Here is a 15414-nt window from a genome sequence, read left to right as displayed (position 1 = left end):
CTGCAGGGTTCTTCAGTGTGCAGAGTTGCCTGCCCTGCCCTACAATGGCTCCAGGCTGCTATGCTTTTTCACTTCTCATATATTTTTTTTAATAGTTTATCTCTCTCCTCCCTTGTTGTCAAGCTGTCAGTCAGCTGTCACTTTTTACTGCTGTCAGTGAGCCTGCCTTTATCGCACCCCCAATTTGATGCTGTTAATCTGCTGTCAGCTGAAAAATCAGATAATCAAGACCTCCGAAATTGCATTTACAATAAGTGATGGGCTGAACACTGGATGGAGGTTTTGAGATAGGAGTTCCAGTTTCAGTTCCAGTTCCTGTCTCTATCTAGCTGTGTGATTACCAGAAGACACAAAACTTCTCTGGGCCCTGGTGCCTTCATTTTTAAAATAAGCAGGGCCTGATTGTGTGAGAGAGAGAGAAAGAGACAGAAAGAAAAAGAGATCTCATTTCGACTTGAAGTCTGTTTCTCTGGCTACCAAAAAAATTAGGAAATTTTATTGTGAGTTAACAGAATGCAAGGTGGGGTATCACTGTCCCTTTAAGTGTCAAATTCAAGCATAGCTTTAGTCATCACTTTATTTAATTTCACTCCTCTGAATTAGCTACTGCCCATCTCCTTAAAGGGATTCCCAGGTGGCTCAGTGGTAAAGAATCCACCTCTGCCAAGGCAGGAGACATAAGAGATGTGTGTTCGATCCCTAGGTCAGGAAAATCCCCTGGAAGAGGATATGGCAACCCACTCCAGTATTCTTGATGGGATAATCCCATGGACAGAGGAGCTGGGCTGGTACAGTCCATTAGCCTAAGCCATCTCCTTAAAATTCTCTTCCCTTTGTCCCACAGGATAATTCTCTCATTGATGACCTTCTGACTCTAATCTTCTCATTTCAATCCTGGGCTCTTCCTCCATTAATCCCTTAAGTTTCAAAAGTGCTAAAGGCCAGTTCAAAGCTAAAGATCAAAGTCATATTGAGAAACCAGCAACAATCCTGAGAAGCAGAACCTGTGTCCTAGGAGCCACCTTTAAGACTATGTCACAGTGTGTCCCATGCTGCTGATGTGTGATGTAAGACGAGGAATGAGAACTGACCACAGGCATGGAAGTCATCAGTGACCTTGACAAAAACAGTTGCAGTGGAGCAGCTTCAAGAGAAAACAGTGGGAATGAAATTGAAAAAAAAAAAAGACTTTTTTAGAGCTTTTGATATTGAGAGAGAAAAAAAATTTTTTTAGAGGTTTTGCTATTAAGAGAGAGAAAGAAATGAGGCAGTAGCAGAAAAAGAACTGGAATCAAAAGAGAATGTTTTTAAGATGTAAAACAAATAGCATTTTTGTATGCTAATAGGAACCATCCAGAAAAGAGGAAAATGGATGATGCAGATCAGAGAAAAAAATTACTAGAAAAGTTAATTTTTAGGTAAGCAAGGAAGATGGGCTCCCACAAAGAAATGGAGCTGGACCTTAGACAGAAACAAGGTCAGTCCATCCGTAGTTATAGGTGTGAAGATTAAAAAAAAAAAAAATGCATCCAGAAGCACAAAATGGTAGATGTGATGGTGGCAGTGTAAAAATATTCTCTTCTGATTGCTTTTATTTTTCAGTCATTATCTGAGAAAGAAGTCTGAAGATTTGTTATTAAAAGCTTACAAGGAAAGGAAAATGTATAAATAGTTATAAATAAGAGGGGAAGCATGGTATACTCGCCATCCAGTTTGAAGTTTCCATCTAGATTTAGGGGTCATGAATTTAGAGTGGGCTAGTAAGTATGGCCGGAGAAGGCAATGGCACCCCACTCCAGTACTCTTGCCTGGAAAATCACATGGGCGGAGGAGCCTGGTAGGCTGCAGTCCATGGGGTCGCTAAGAGTCGGACACGACTGAGCAACTTCCCTTTCACTTTTCACTTTCATGCATTGGAGAAGGAAATGGCAACCCACTCCAGTGTCCTTGCCTGGAGAATCCCAGGGATGGGGGAGCCTGGTGGGCTGCTGTCTATGGGGTCGCACACAGTCGGACACGACTGAAGTGATTAGCAGTAGCAGTAGCAGTAAGTATGGCCGGAGGTTTTTCTCCTAATCAAATTGAAAAGGTGCAAAAGATTTGAGAGTATACACAAGAAAGGAGGTACAGTGACAGAATATGGAAGTTCAACTGGAAAAAGGAGGAGCAAAATTAGGACAAGAAGAATGAAAGTGATGAGCTGGCTCCTTAACATCAGTGGATAGTTGGTTCTGGTAAGGCCAAAAGGCTGCTTATATTAGGGTGATAAGAAGAATATATAAAGGAATTTCCCTATTTATATTAGACTGTTCCTTTGGCAGAATACTTCTCTGTTATCACATGTTAAGAGAGGGAAAATGGGAAGACAGTCCCCTTTATTCAGATTGCAATAAATGTGCTAGGTTATAAAACAATGGGGATGAAGGAGTTAACAAGATGAATTAATCTTTATTAAGGGCTTCCCAGGTGGCGCTAATGGTAAAGTGTCTGCCTGCTAATGCAGGAGACAGAAGAGACATGGGTTTGATCCCTGGGTCATGAATATGCCCTGGGGGAGGAAAAGGCACCCCACTCCAGTCTTCCTGCTGGGAGAATCCTGTGGACAGAGGTCCATGGAGGCAGGCCCCGGTCCATAGGGTTCCAAAGAGTCAGACACAACTGAGCGTCTGAGCCATATCCCATACAATCTTTATTAAGGTTCTGTTATGTGCCAGGCTGGACGTTTGGCACATATTATTTCATTTAATTGCTACATCATGCCTATGAGGTGATAAGGTAAATATAATCATAACCTAAACTCAAGGTCTTTGTACTTGCATGGGTTACAGGGCTAGTAGTAAAAGTGGAAGCATTAGTTGCTCAGTTGTGTTCAACTCTTTGTTGAACCCACAGACTGCAGTCCTCCAGGTTCCTCTGTCCATGGGATTTCCCAGGCAAAAACAGTGGAGTAGGCTGCCATTTCCTTCTCTAGGGTATCTTCCTGACCCAAGGACTGAACACAGGTCTCCTCCATTACAGGCAGATTATTTACTTTCTGAGCCACCAGGGGTGGTCAAGCCTCAAATATGTGCATGCCTAACTATGGTATTTAAGAGCTTTCTCTTCCCAAAATGCTTTAATACATATAATGAAATATTTTCAAGTGAATATTCATCCTTGCTACTATTTTTCTGGCCTTTGAGAATGAGGCAGTGTAAGGGTAAGGAAGGCAACAGGTAACAGCAGGTACTATAAGCTCAATACTGGATTTCAATCTCAAAGTTGGACGTTCTGACTTTGAACAATTATCAACTTTAGAAGTCCTCATATACTTTGCTAAAATATGGCTTTTTCCCTTCCCTGTTATTACCCCTTATATTATATATTATTATAGTACATTATATTAATCATTCAAGTATATGTTCTGCTTTGTTTATAAATTTAATACAACTTTGCCATGACTATAATATTTGTATAGAGAGAAAGTAGAAGCATTCAAAAGTCATTTTATTTTTAATCACCTTGGTTATTTGCCTTTGGCATTACTAAATATTTTTCAACATCTCAACAAAATAATACTCTTTTTAAGACTGCAGGCATTAGAATGATTGTCATTCATGCAAATAATCACTTACTTACACTATATGAGTTTGGGTTGGATAAAGCAAATTACCATTTGAAAATAATTCAAATAACACTCTGGGCTAAGACCTTGCTTATGAATGTTATCTTGGCCACAATATTTCTTAACCTTCTTCCATTTAGCTAGATTTATTTATGGTAATACAGTCCAAATTAATAAACTATTCAACTGCCACAGGTGTATTAAACATAGGATATTGTAGGACTCTATCAGATGCAAATGAATTTGAAAAACATTATTTATTTGAAATTCTATAGAAATAAAAATTAAGATGTACTATAACTACCTATTCACTTAAAGATGCACATTTTAATGATATATTATTATATGAAAAACTTAAAAGAATGTCAAAAATAAAGTTAAAAAATATGACCTAAAGTATAAGTTATATTCTAGCTGATGAGACAGAGCTAAAGCATAACCATTGTGTTTTTTAGACACTGACATTCTTTCATCACACATGAAAATTATGGATTACAAATATATACCATATGTACATACATGTACATACATATGAAAATCAACTGTGATCTTAGTTTCACTTAGCTTTACAGTTTTCAAAAATGTAAATAGATCATTAAATATTTTTGACAAATGACCTGTACTAGTAGGAAGATTAGAAACTAAACAGAAAATTGAATCAAAAGTCATAGAATCTAAATTTGAATCCAGTCTCTGACAACAATCAACAGTGTGAGTACAAGCCCGTCTGCTTCTCTGGCGTTCTGTTTTCTGAACTCCAGAAAATAAGGATTAGGCAAGGTGGTCTAACAAACTTTATGACTCATAGCTTGATTTGGTATTAGGTAGAATTTTCTTCAGTGCAGTATTAACTAGTAAGACTCAAATAAATCAGTATTAGGGGTGTGGAAGAGTGGGTGTCCCCACAGCAAAATCCGGGTGAACTGAGTCCAGAACATAGACACTAATGCCGACCTCCTACACAGCATGCGTGGACAATAAATTGTCTCCTGTCTTCAAGGATGGGGAAGAAACAGCTGTCCCTGAGCTCTTTTTTAAGGACACAGTCAGTTACAAAGCAGCAGCATCCCCAGCTAGTATGAGTCCGACTGAAGTAAAGTTTCTATTCACAAGGGGGATATATTTCTGGTGGCAGTAAAAACAATTTTGCTAGGTTTAATCAAAAGTGAAAAGGAATTCTAGAATGTTCCCTTTGCGCCACATCATCCATTGCTAATTCAGGGTGGGCCCAGTGATAAGGGTAATAAAAATATCCTTAGTGACTGAGAAAAAGAAATAGCAATTAAATGCATTTCAACCCAATATAAAATACCAAATTCTTTACTAAAATAATGTAAATAATAAAAAATAGGAGAAGGAAACACAGCATGGGAAATGAAAGTAATCTAAGCAGTAAAATTTAACACTGACTTACTTAGGAGTTACTATTATACATATAAACCACTGGGAATAAGCTGAATAAAAGGTTGGGACATATGCTTGACGATGACTTCTGTATCAAAACAACAAATGAAGAAACAACAGTCAATGTTAAAAGCCAAAGCACCTTTCTTTGGCAAACAAATAGAAGAGAAAAGAAAAGAAGAACTTAATATTGGAATTAACCATTCAGTGATAGGTTGGACACATGATTTATAAATCACAGAAAGGTAAAAGAGTACTCAATTCTCTAACCATGCTTATGTGAAAAAGCTAACTGGCAAGAATAGCACCTATTTTTATACATTTGGGGAATAATTTATGACAGAATATTGAAAATAGAGTCACACTGACCTGCTCACGTCAGGAAACCTGATGGGAAAGTAAATAACTTGGCACTTGGGTCTGATGATGCTTTCCAGATCCTTGGGTCTGTGATCAGGAATCAACTTCATGAATTTTCCAATAGAAGTGAGAAATGACTCCATATTAAAAACTGAGTTGAATACCACCACATCAGCCACCAGGCTGCAAAGGGAAAGGATAAATGCATATGGTGAGCCCACATTCATTCAGTTCTTTTTATAACTTCTTTTATAAAGAAGAAGCTTAAAGACTTCTTCATTAATTACAGTTTTTACTGAATCTTGGGTTTGCAAAGAACTCTCCACTTCTTGGTTTTTATCAAAATGATCCTAACAGATAAGTTACTTTCATTAGCCTTATATCAAGGGAAGTTAGATGGCAGGCATCAGAGAGGAAAGGCAGGAAAGGAATTCAGTGATTTAATGGGATTGTATGAGGACAGTAAAGAATCTGTCTGCAATGTAGGAGACCTGGGATCAATCCAGGAAGATCCCTGGAGAAGAGAACGGCTACTCATTCCAGTATTCTTGCCTTGAGAATTCCATGGACGGAGGAGCCTTGCAGGCTACATACCATGGGGTTGCAAAGAATTGGACATGACTGAGCCACTAACACTCTCACTTATGAGGCTTCAAACCTAAGTATATTTTCCTGCAATGCCAGGAATTTTCTGTAGTGTCACCAAAAACATGAGGACCTTTCTCTCTGTGGCCCAGTTACCCATGTTGAGTTTTTATGTCAGTGATGTACTTTGATTTACACCACAGTATGGAGAACAAAAAAGTTAGCATACTTTTCACTGCCTTTAAGGAGACTAATCCAGATAAAATTATTTCACACTAGAGCATACCTTCATAACATGTGGTTAAAGTCTATTTCTCATTTTAACCTTTGTTTTAAGAAACTGTTAGGTTTTTGAAAGTTCTGAGACTACATACACAGAAAGGATTATATGAGAACTCTACAAGTAACTTATTCTATTATTATATTAGACTTGGGGGAGTCAGAGCAATAGAAGAAACTGGTGAAAATGGATCCAGAAATCCATACCACTAGGTCCTACTGATTACATAATATATTATAAAGGACCATAACACCATGAACCTTCAAAATTAAACAAGAGAAATATAATACTGGCTGTTGCTTTTGATGTAAATGCTGTGATCCTCTCCTTAGCACTTTTTTTAAATTAAAAATAATCTAAAATATATAGTTAGAAGGGAATGTAAAAACAAAGTTTATGTATCATAAATATGTCAGTAGTTTCCAAATTTGCGTACAACATTTTTTGGGAAACCAATGAACACAAATGATAACCGTGGGTGAACTGGATAAAACAGGAATATGTACTATGTTTCCTTTATGACTCAAAAAACCATTTTAATAAATCATTGTTTTGTTTTTTAAAATAGCACTCATTGCTTTAAGCAATGATTCCATGTCTCAGTGTCCCTGGATCTCAACATGATGCATACAAATGCTTTGATAAGGTGTATAAGATCAAAGAGGAAACAGTTTTATTTCACTCTAAAAAGAACATCAAGAAAACTGAAAAGAAGACACATAAGTCCACAAGACTGCAAAACACAAATGAATAGATAGAGTTTACAGAGCAGGACTATCATAACAAATCCTAAGTTTAGTTTAATTTGCGTTTACTGAGACAAAGTTCCTACTATCAGTACATAGTGGAATGAAAAACCAACAAAAGGAATGTTGACCTGCCATCCCTATCCACTCCCACCCCGGAAAACTGCTTTCCCATACAAGCATTTTCTGTTTTTTTAGTTGCAACCTAGTGCAAATTTGGGGTTAGCAGTGATTACAACATGGATAACACAAGAGAATGTCACAGAAGTGCTGACACTACACTGAGCAATAAGGAAGCCAATATAATAATACACCAAAAGTTGAAGGATGTTTTAAGCTAGTCTGTTTTCACTATATGTCACATATTTTAATAGCGACTCACAGGTCATAATATATAGTTACGACAAGTGTACACCAGTCAGAGGGTTAGTGAAACCTCTGTTTAAGGTGAGTGCTTTTGTCAGTCATCTCTGAAGTCCTTAACTGCCACACAGTTAAGAAAGAAATCTGACAGTGCCAACAAAAGCAGAAGTCAGCAAGAAAACTAAAGAAACATTTCAGGAAGCTGGAGTCATACTTTTCAAAGAGAATCTGAACTGGACTGCTTTCTGACATTCTTATTTTTCCTCTGGACGACTGCAAACCACTGTTTTCTCATTAAGAGTCCCAGTGACGATCAAGTCCATTTCTTTCTCTTCAAGTTCATCTACCAGTTTATCCTCTTGAGAAGAGCAATGCTCAAAAATCATGTATAAGATTTTATGGTCTCACTCCCTTTGAGCAAAAGCAATCTTTTCTAGAACAGAGAGATGAGGGGTAGTGAGTTAAATTTTTTTTTTTTTTTTTTTTGCTATTTGCCCTCAAAGGGCATGCAACTCAACTACATATATTCTTAAAAACCCAGTCTTCGTCAAATTAAAGAACCAAGATAGTTTACAGAAATATTCTTTTTCATGCATTTCCTCTCTGATATGAGTGGGTGTAACTTCCATTAACTTTAAAGCCATCCATAAAGGGAAAAACAGACTTAATTTTTTTCCCCAGTTATTTCTCAGGGGTAATAAACACACACTATCTGAGGAAAAGAATGATGCTAATTCAAGAAACCAAAAGAATATTACAAATGTTTTCCATATTGATAAAGTACAAAATGATTTCATTTTTGTTTTTAAAACACATTTTCCCTCTCTGTTTCAATATAAAAGAAAGTATTTTAATTTTATTTTGAAATTTAAAAACGGTTGCTTTTTTTTACGAGACAGTTGACGGGAAGCAGCTCCTCTCTATTTTGATAGCATTGCTACTTCACAATTGAAGCAGCTTGTAAAAATGATTGCAGGAAAACATTTACAAAATGCTCAAAACACAGAAGTATTACCAGCTAGCTGTTTTTCTATGTCAACGAAACTATGGAATATACTAGCAAAAGAGCTGGGTGTCTGTTTAAGGACATCATCAACCCCAAAGACTAACGACTATTAAAAATGGTGAGTAAACTGTACCCAGTCACTGCCAAACTGACTCCATTTGAGTGTTATGTCGATGGGATCCAATAGCAAAGCTGTTTCAGAGTCGTTATTAACTTCTTTTTTTAACTAAGTTTTAAGAGATATACTTTGTTGAAGTAACAAAACAGAAGGACCATCACCTTTAAAATGTCATGGTATTTTAAGGCTAGGCAATTTCAGAAGACTCAATGAGGGGAAGAAAAAAAACCAAACATCACCTAAAGATTCATTCTCCATAGTTTTCTCTTACAAACAATAAGAATAAAAGGACAAAAACCTCTTTCTCTGTTACGCTTTAATTTTCGTTTACTCCTCTGTACATTTCTATTTTGATTTTGGCTGGATACACTGAAAGTAGCTGGTAAATAAGAGGTGAAGAACTGCCTTTTCTAAAAGTACATCTCACACAACAGATGATGGAATAAGGGGCTGAAGGAGGTCCCTGACAGCTCTTTGCTTCTATTTTGAGTGTTGTAGAAAATACAGTTAAATAACTAGCTCAACATATAATCCGGTTGCTACACATATGTATTTTATAAAAAAAATTAGTTGTTCTCTTATCTGTATATATATATTGCAGAGGTACAAGTAATTCTTACCATGGAAGATATATTTAAACATTTGCTCCTAATATAAGGTATTTTAAAAATATGTGTACCGTAGGTCTCTAGATTTAAAAGTTAATGATAAGGAAAAAGATGGCAAAGGACTAAATACAGTGATACAATCTATACCTACCAGGAGAGAATTTGGTTGTATCCATATTGGAAATCCCTCTCCTGACATTTCTTGACAGGATATACCAATTGGTTCTCATGAAAGTACAGAATCTTTTTCAATTTCCCAAGGTCAGGTCGAAGGGCAGCCAGTTCAGTCAGGTTAAGCACTGAGCTTGCGAAGAGGATCCTAGGAAAGAAGGAAATTAGGGTTACCATCCTGAGCATACTAGAAGGGGCATTCTTCACCTTCTCTTCTCTCTACTCATCCTACCCCAAGGAAAACATATCCCCCATAGGGACACATCAAGAGTTAAGCCTAATACCATGTAGCAGCATTCTAAGTTTTGATCTCTTAAAAAGCAGCTGCTAAGAACTATAAAAGCCCTGAATCTCATTGGTCTTCTCAGCTCAGTTACTGAGAGATGCAAAAAAAAAAAAAGAGCTGGATGGATTTTATTGAAAAAGGCAAGAAAAGCTCTATCTGAAGGACAAATGGAACAAAGATAAGGCTGACTGGGGAATACTTTGCTCGCCAGTTTCATTACACTTTACTTCTTTATGCAACCAACTACTGAAATTCAATATATGAGCAGGAATGGCACATGTTCGTGTTATGACATAAACCCTTTTGATTTATGCAACAGACTTATCTAGTGAGGGAGGGCTTTTTCTCCTGGCATGTTTTTCACTGCCCCCCTTTTAAATATTCTGCAGTATTTCTGGGGTTGGTTTTATATTTTCTTCTCAATTACTGGACTGCTAATGGTACCAGATGTACAGTCTGTAATATCCCTTATATAAAACCTAAATTTAAAAAATGAAGAAAGGCTGGTTCCTTGACTCTGGCAGAGGGGCGGGGTGGGGCGCGGTGGGGACAAAGGAAACTGAATGTCTACATATCCATGTTTATGAATGAAATAGTGTCTATTTACTCATTAATTCCACAAACATTTATTATAAATGCCTACTATGTACCAGGGTCAAGCCAAGAAGAAGAGAAGAGGTGAACAAGACAGCCCACAGAATGAATGCTGGCTATTAATAGTGACATGAATAAAATATTCTGGAGGACAAACAGACAACTGTCTGGGACAACCTGGAAATATTTCACTAACAAGGGGGCTAACACATGTGGACACAGAAGAGCAACAAATTACAGTCCCTGAGCAGCTGGGGACATTTAGATGGCACAATTTTGATGAAATGCCACCTTTATAACATAATGTAGAATCATTTAACCATTACAGCTTTAATTCCCATTCTAAAAAATGAGATTGAAGAAGGTTAAGAGTTTTTCCTAGAAATCACACTGGTAGAAAGTGGCAAAGCAGAGACTCCTGGTCTTTTAAGCCCAAAGTACTATTCATTACACTACGGATATGAATTTGTTGTGCACCACTTACATTGCAGATGCTTTTTATTGTACTTAATAAATACTAAATAGCATCCTTGTTATTACCATGATTACAACTACTATAAATTCTCCCTTGCTGACAAGCCAAATGACTAACTTCAGGTGTTTATATGATCTGCAGCACTAGCCTTTCACATAAGAATAATAATTACATAACAAGAGCATATATCATAAATGGGAATTCAAGTGTCTTCTTCATGGACTAAAAGAGAAACAGAAGACCCAATAGTAGAGACGTTTCTAAACTCACATTGCTGTATTAATGTTATGATTTATTGCTTTAAAGTAAATAATCTTATCAAGAAGATACATTTTTAATTGTCTATTTGTACTCAACTAAAGGTAGCTTAGCTGGTTAAAGAGTCTGCCTGCAATGCAAGAGACCATGGTTCGATTCCTGGGTTGGGAAGATCCCCTGGAGGAGGGTATGGCAATCCACTCCAGTATTCTTGCCTGGAGAATCCCCATGGACAGTAGCCCGCCAGGCTCCTCCGTCCATGGGGTTGCAAAGAGTCGGACACGACTGAGCAACTAAGCACAAAGCAAATAGAAAATTTATATCCTGAAAATGTCCTCTATTTTGTCCAAAAATATTCCCACCACCATCAAGTATAAAGTTTTCTAAAACTGGGACTGGGGACTTCCCTGGTGATCCAGTGGTTAAGACTCTGCACTCAATGCAAGGGGAATGAGTTTGATTCCCAGTCAGGGAACTAAGATCCTGCATGTACAGGAACTAAGATCCTGCATGTACACAGTGGGGCCAAAAAATAAAAAAGAGACTGAAAATTATGAAACACAAAGATATTTGCTTATCTACAAATCTGATCTTTAGCTGCTGCTGCTGCTAAGTCGCTTCAGTCATGTCTGACTCTGTGTGACCCCAGAGATGACAGCCCACCAGGCTCCCCTGTCCCTGGGATTCTCCAGGCAAGAACACTGGAGTGGGTTGCCATTTCCTTCTCCAATGCATGAAAGTGAAAAGTGAAAGTGAAGTCGCTCAGTCGTGTCCGACTCCTAGTGACCCCATACACTGCAGCTCAGCAGGCTCCTCTGTCCATGGGATTTTCCAGGTAAGAGTACTGGAGTGGGGTGCCATTGCCTTCTCCATGATCTTTAGCAGAGAAAAAAATAAAATTTAATTTCAATCAATATTTTCCTTAAAAAAAAAAAAAAAAGGTGGGATTGGTAGATCAAGTTATTGAGTAATACTTCCCCCTCCCGCTTTTCCTGCTTCCACCCTCAACATACACACTATTGTAAACAATGACTCAATCATTGAGACCTAAGTAAACACAATGCATTCACACACAAGGAAGAGAAATTCATTAACTACAGCTTCCATCTATTAATTACATGGAGAAGTAACTTCCATTAATTAATGAAGAAATTTGGTAGACATCAACTTACCAAGTGATCAAACTTAATATGAACAATAGTGGATCAAAGGGATATCATGCATTTCCCAATACATGATAGAAAGACAGAGATCACCAATCCCTGCCCCAAATGTTTAATCTGAATTTGGTCATGAGTAAATAGCCAGCCAGTCACAAAATAAATGGGGCTGGATCTTCAAGAATGTCAAGGTCATAAAAGGAAAAAGAAAATCTAGAGTAAAGGGGAATAAAGAGATCCCCAAACAAAATGCAGTGTGTGATCCTTGATGGGATACTGAATGGGGAAAAAAACAACTATAAAAGATATAAGGACAACAGGGAAACTCTGAGTATTGGGTTGAATATAAAATTGTAAAGTTTTATCAATCTTAAATTGAAGTGTAGTAATTTTACTGCTGTTATATAGGAGAATATCCTTGTTCTTAGTAGACATGTTGAATTATTTACATGTAAAGCATAATAATGTCTGCAACTAATTCTTAAATGGTTTGGTCAAAAGGTCACTAATAACAAATATTCAAATATTCATAGAAATGTTTATAAGTGATTAAATAAATGGTATACTGTAACTCATTGATCTACCTTTACCAATTTTTAAGTTATACATTTATAAAACTACAAACTTGGGAGGATACACATTAGATGGCAGAAAGTAAAAGGGAAAAATATGTTACATTCCATAAATAATAAATCCCTCATATATGTATTTCTAGTCATAATCCAATTGTTCATTTGCTCCATGGGAATTATCCTTAAGGTGGAACATCTGTAGCAAATGTTTAACTAAAGCAAGGCCTTTACTCTCCTCCAACCACACACCACCTCTCTTTACCCTGCCTACCAGCTGATCCGTAATCAAGGAATCCAAATGTAAAATGGAACCTTCCAAATAGAAGTTCTCCAGCGAAAGGCTGCAATACATTCAGAAGTAAAATGGCAATGGTTTTCATAATACTACCCATTTGGGACTGCCCACACCAACACTTCCTTCAGTTTGTTCAGTCATTAATAAGAAATTCATTTTATTTTCATAACGAATTTTGAAATAGCCCTCACTACTTCTAAATTGTGGAAATTATCTCCAACATAATTAAAACATTTCTCTTTGCTTTTTCCTTGTAAAATGGTAGTTAAATTGGACAATAAGCAACTCCTCAAATATTCAGCTCAGTGATACCTATAAAGAAGTGAGGAAGATGCTCACACAAAAAAACTAAAATGCAGGTAAGATTCATAGGCAATTTTTACTTTGCCCTCTTTTATCAATTAAAAAAAAAAAAAGGTACAATAACACAATGAATGACATCACTCAATCAGCAGTTAAACCCTAGGTTCCCAGTGTTCTTCTTGCCTCAGGTATTATTTAAGCAATAAATCCTAACAAGGTGAGCTTTATCATCCCACACTGTGTCTCTGGCAGGAAAGGGCACAAGGTGATAGCAAAAAGCACTAGGAACAAGATAATTCCTGACAGCTGCTGCTTGAGCACCAGTTAAATTGAACAGTTTATCTCAGCATGAAGATGTTATAAGGTTTTATGTTTAATATTTTTAAATTAACATAAAACCCAGAGAAAGCAGTTGGGCAATCTTTCACAAACATGACATACTACAATCACTGTATAAGCTGGATTAGTACTTATTACCATGCTACTACAGAATTAAGCTGTTTTTAGACCACCAAAGAGCTTTAAATTGCAACTTTTGTCTCTGTAAGAGAAACCTATATTTAAAATGTCTGCTAAATTCAAATTAACGGCTACATCATTAGCTCACCATCTCACCAAAAGTATAAATAAGCTGCTATTAAAATCGTCTAACCAAAACGGTTCTGTGTTGTAAGAACGTTCTAGTATTTGGAATTGTATCCATATACATGCTTCAAGTATTTTCAATACACGTTACACCTACAATCTGAGTCACATTTGCTTAAGCAATTATTCAACATAATTAAATTCAAGATTTTATTTTTCTTCGATTCAGTTTGAATATACTTGTTGTTTGCCTTTCATCCTATTTTCTTGATGAATCAAAAGAGATGTTAAAATATACCTAAGCAGTGTAGCTGTGTGACTACTGTTATCAAGATGCATACTTTTATACCTTAAAAGTATGAAGTATAAAGGGGCAGTGATATGAGAAACAGGACAGGCATTCAGTATTCTAACCACTGTCATATACAATCAAGGAGAAAATTCCTTCATGTACTAGTTACTCTTGCCCAATAAAATCTTTTCAATAGCCTCCCACTTTCCAAAACCATTTATCACATAAAGGGATACAGAACACAATTTAACACAGATACTAGTTTGCATTGTTATTTATACTTAAACAATTTCTTACAGGTCTTCCTCAAGACTTTAACAGAAAAATAAATGCCTTCTTCCAGCTGTGTCACTTTGCTCAAAACGCATACTTTGAATACTCCTTTGAATTCTCAAACTCCTTTGAATGCTCAAACTTTGAATACTCAAATTTTGAATATTCAAAATAAACTCCTTTTCCAGATTCACACTGCCGAACCTCACTACCTAAGTCTTCCTTCATTCTTTTGTTGCCTATCTTGAGTTTCTGTTCCTTGATATCTGCTTCCAGGATTCTAGATCCCATACCTTCTGTGATAAAATATTTTTTGCATGATGAAAAATTTCCCTACCTATACTGTTCAATGTGGCAGCAGCTAGCTAACATGACTATAAAGCACTTGCAATGTAGCTAGTCCAACTGAGAAACTAAATTTTAAATTTAAGTTTAAATTAAATTAGGCATAAAGTAATTGGGAAGCACAACTCAGATGGACCAACTTCCTTTAACCCAACACTCCACCCATCCTACCTGAATGCAATGCCTCACTGAATTGATTTCTATGTACAGACTCTTCATTGACTTACGATAATTTAATTTCTAAGTTCCTGCTGACTTACTGAATTTTACCTACCAGGGTCTCCAATTCTAGAAGCCCAGAATGATAATTTTTTACCTTCTGATAATTAGAAAATACATGTTCATTACAGAAAATGTTTTACATTCAAAAAACATAAATGAAGGAATGCACAACCACCCTGGAAGAGATGGATACTATTTGCATTCTGGTGCTTATTTAGTCAGTCTACATTAAGCATCTATTATTTGCAGGAACTAAACTAAATGAGAGAGAAATATCAATAACCTCAGATAAGCAGATGACACCACCTTTATGGCAGAAAGTGAAGAGGAACTAAAAAGCCTCTTGATGAAAGTGAAAGAGGAGAGTGAAAAAGTTGGCTTAAAGCTCAACATTCAAAAAACGAAGATCATGGCATCCGGTCCCATCACTTCATGGGAAATGGATGGGGAAACAATGGAAACAGTGGCTGACTTTATTTTTCTGGGCTCCAAAATCACTGCAGATGGTG

General features: G+C 36.7%; 1 protein-coding gene across 23 annotated transcripts in view; it reads right to left on the bottom strand.

Annotated features, from left to right (window-relative positions):
- Positions 1-15414, bottom strand: part of GTDC1 (glycosyltransferase like domain containing 1) — a 496188-nt gene that overhangs the window by 298306 nt on the left and 182468 nt on the right. For all 23 annotated transcript variants that reach the window (XR_009490748.1, XR_009490749.1, NM_001076035.1 and 20 more), the window contains 2 exons: positions 9226-9393; positions 5378-5551 (listed from right to left, as the gene is read on the bottom strand). Coding sequence is in view for 21 of the 23 variants with exons in the window: in NM_001076035.1 (NP_001069503.1) it covers positions 5378-5551; positions 9226-9393 (342 nt within the window). In the remaining 2 variants the exon portion in view is untranslated. The remainder of the gene's footprint in view (positions 1-5377; positions 5552-9225; positions 9394-15414) is intronic.

This window comes from Bos taurus, chromosome 2 (assembly GCF_002263795.3).
Source record: "Bos taurus isolate L1 Dominette 01449 registration number 42190680 breed Hereford chromosome 2, ARS-UCD2.0, whole genome shotgun sequence".
Lineage (NCBI taxonomy): Eukaryota > Metazoa > Chordata > Mammalia > Artiodactyla > Bovidae > Bos > Bos taurus.
The sequence above is the reverse complement of the archived record's forward strand: the minus strand, read 5'-3'. Positions and strand labels throughout refer to the sequence as shown.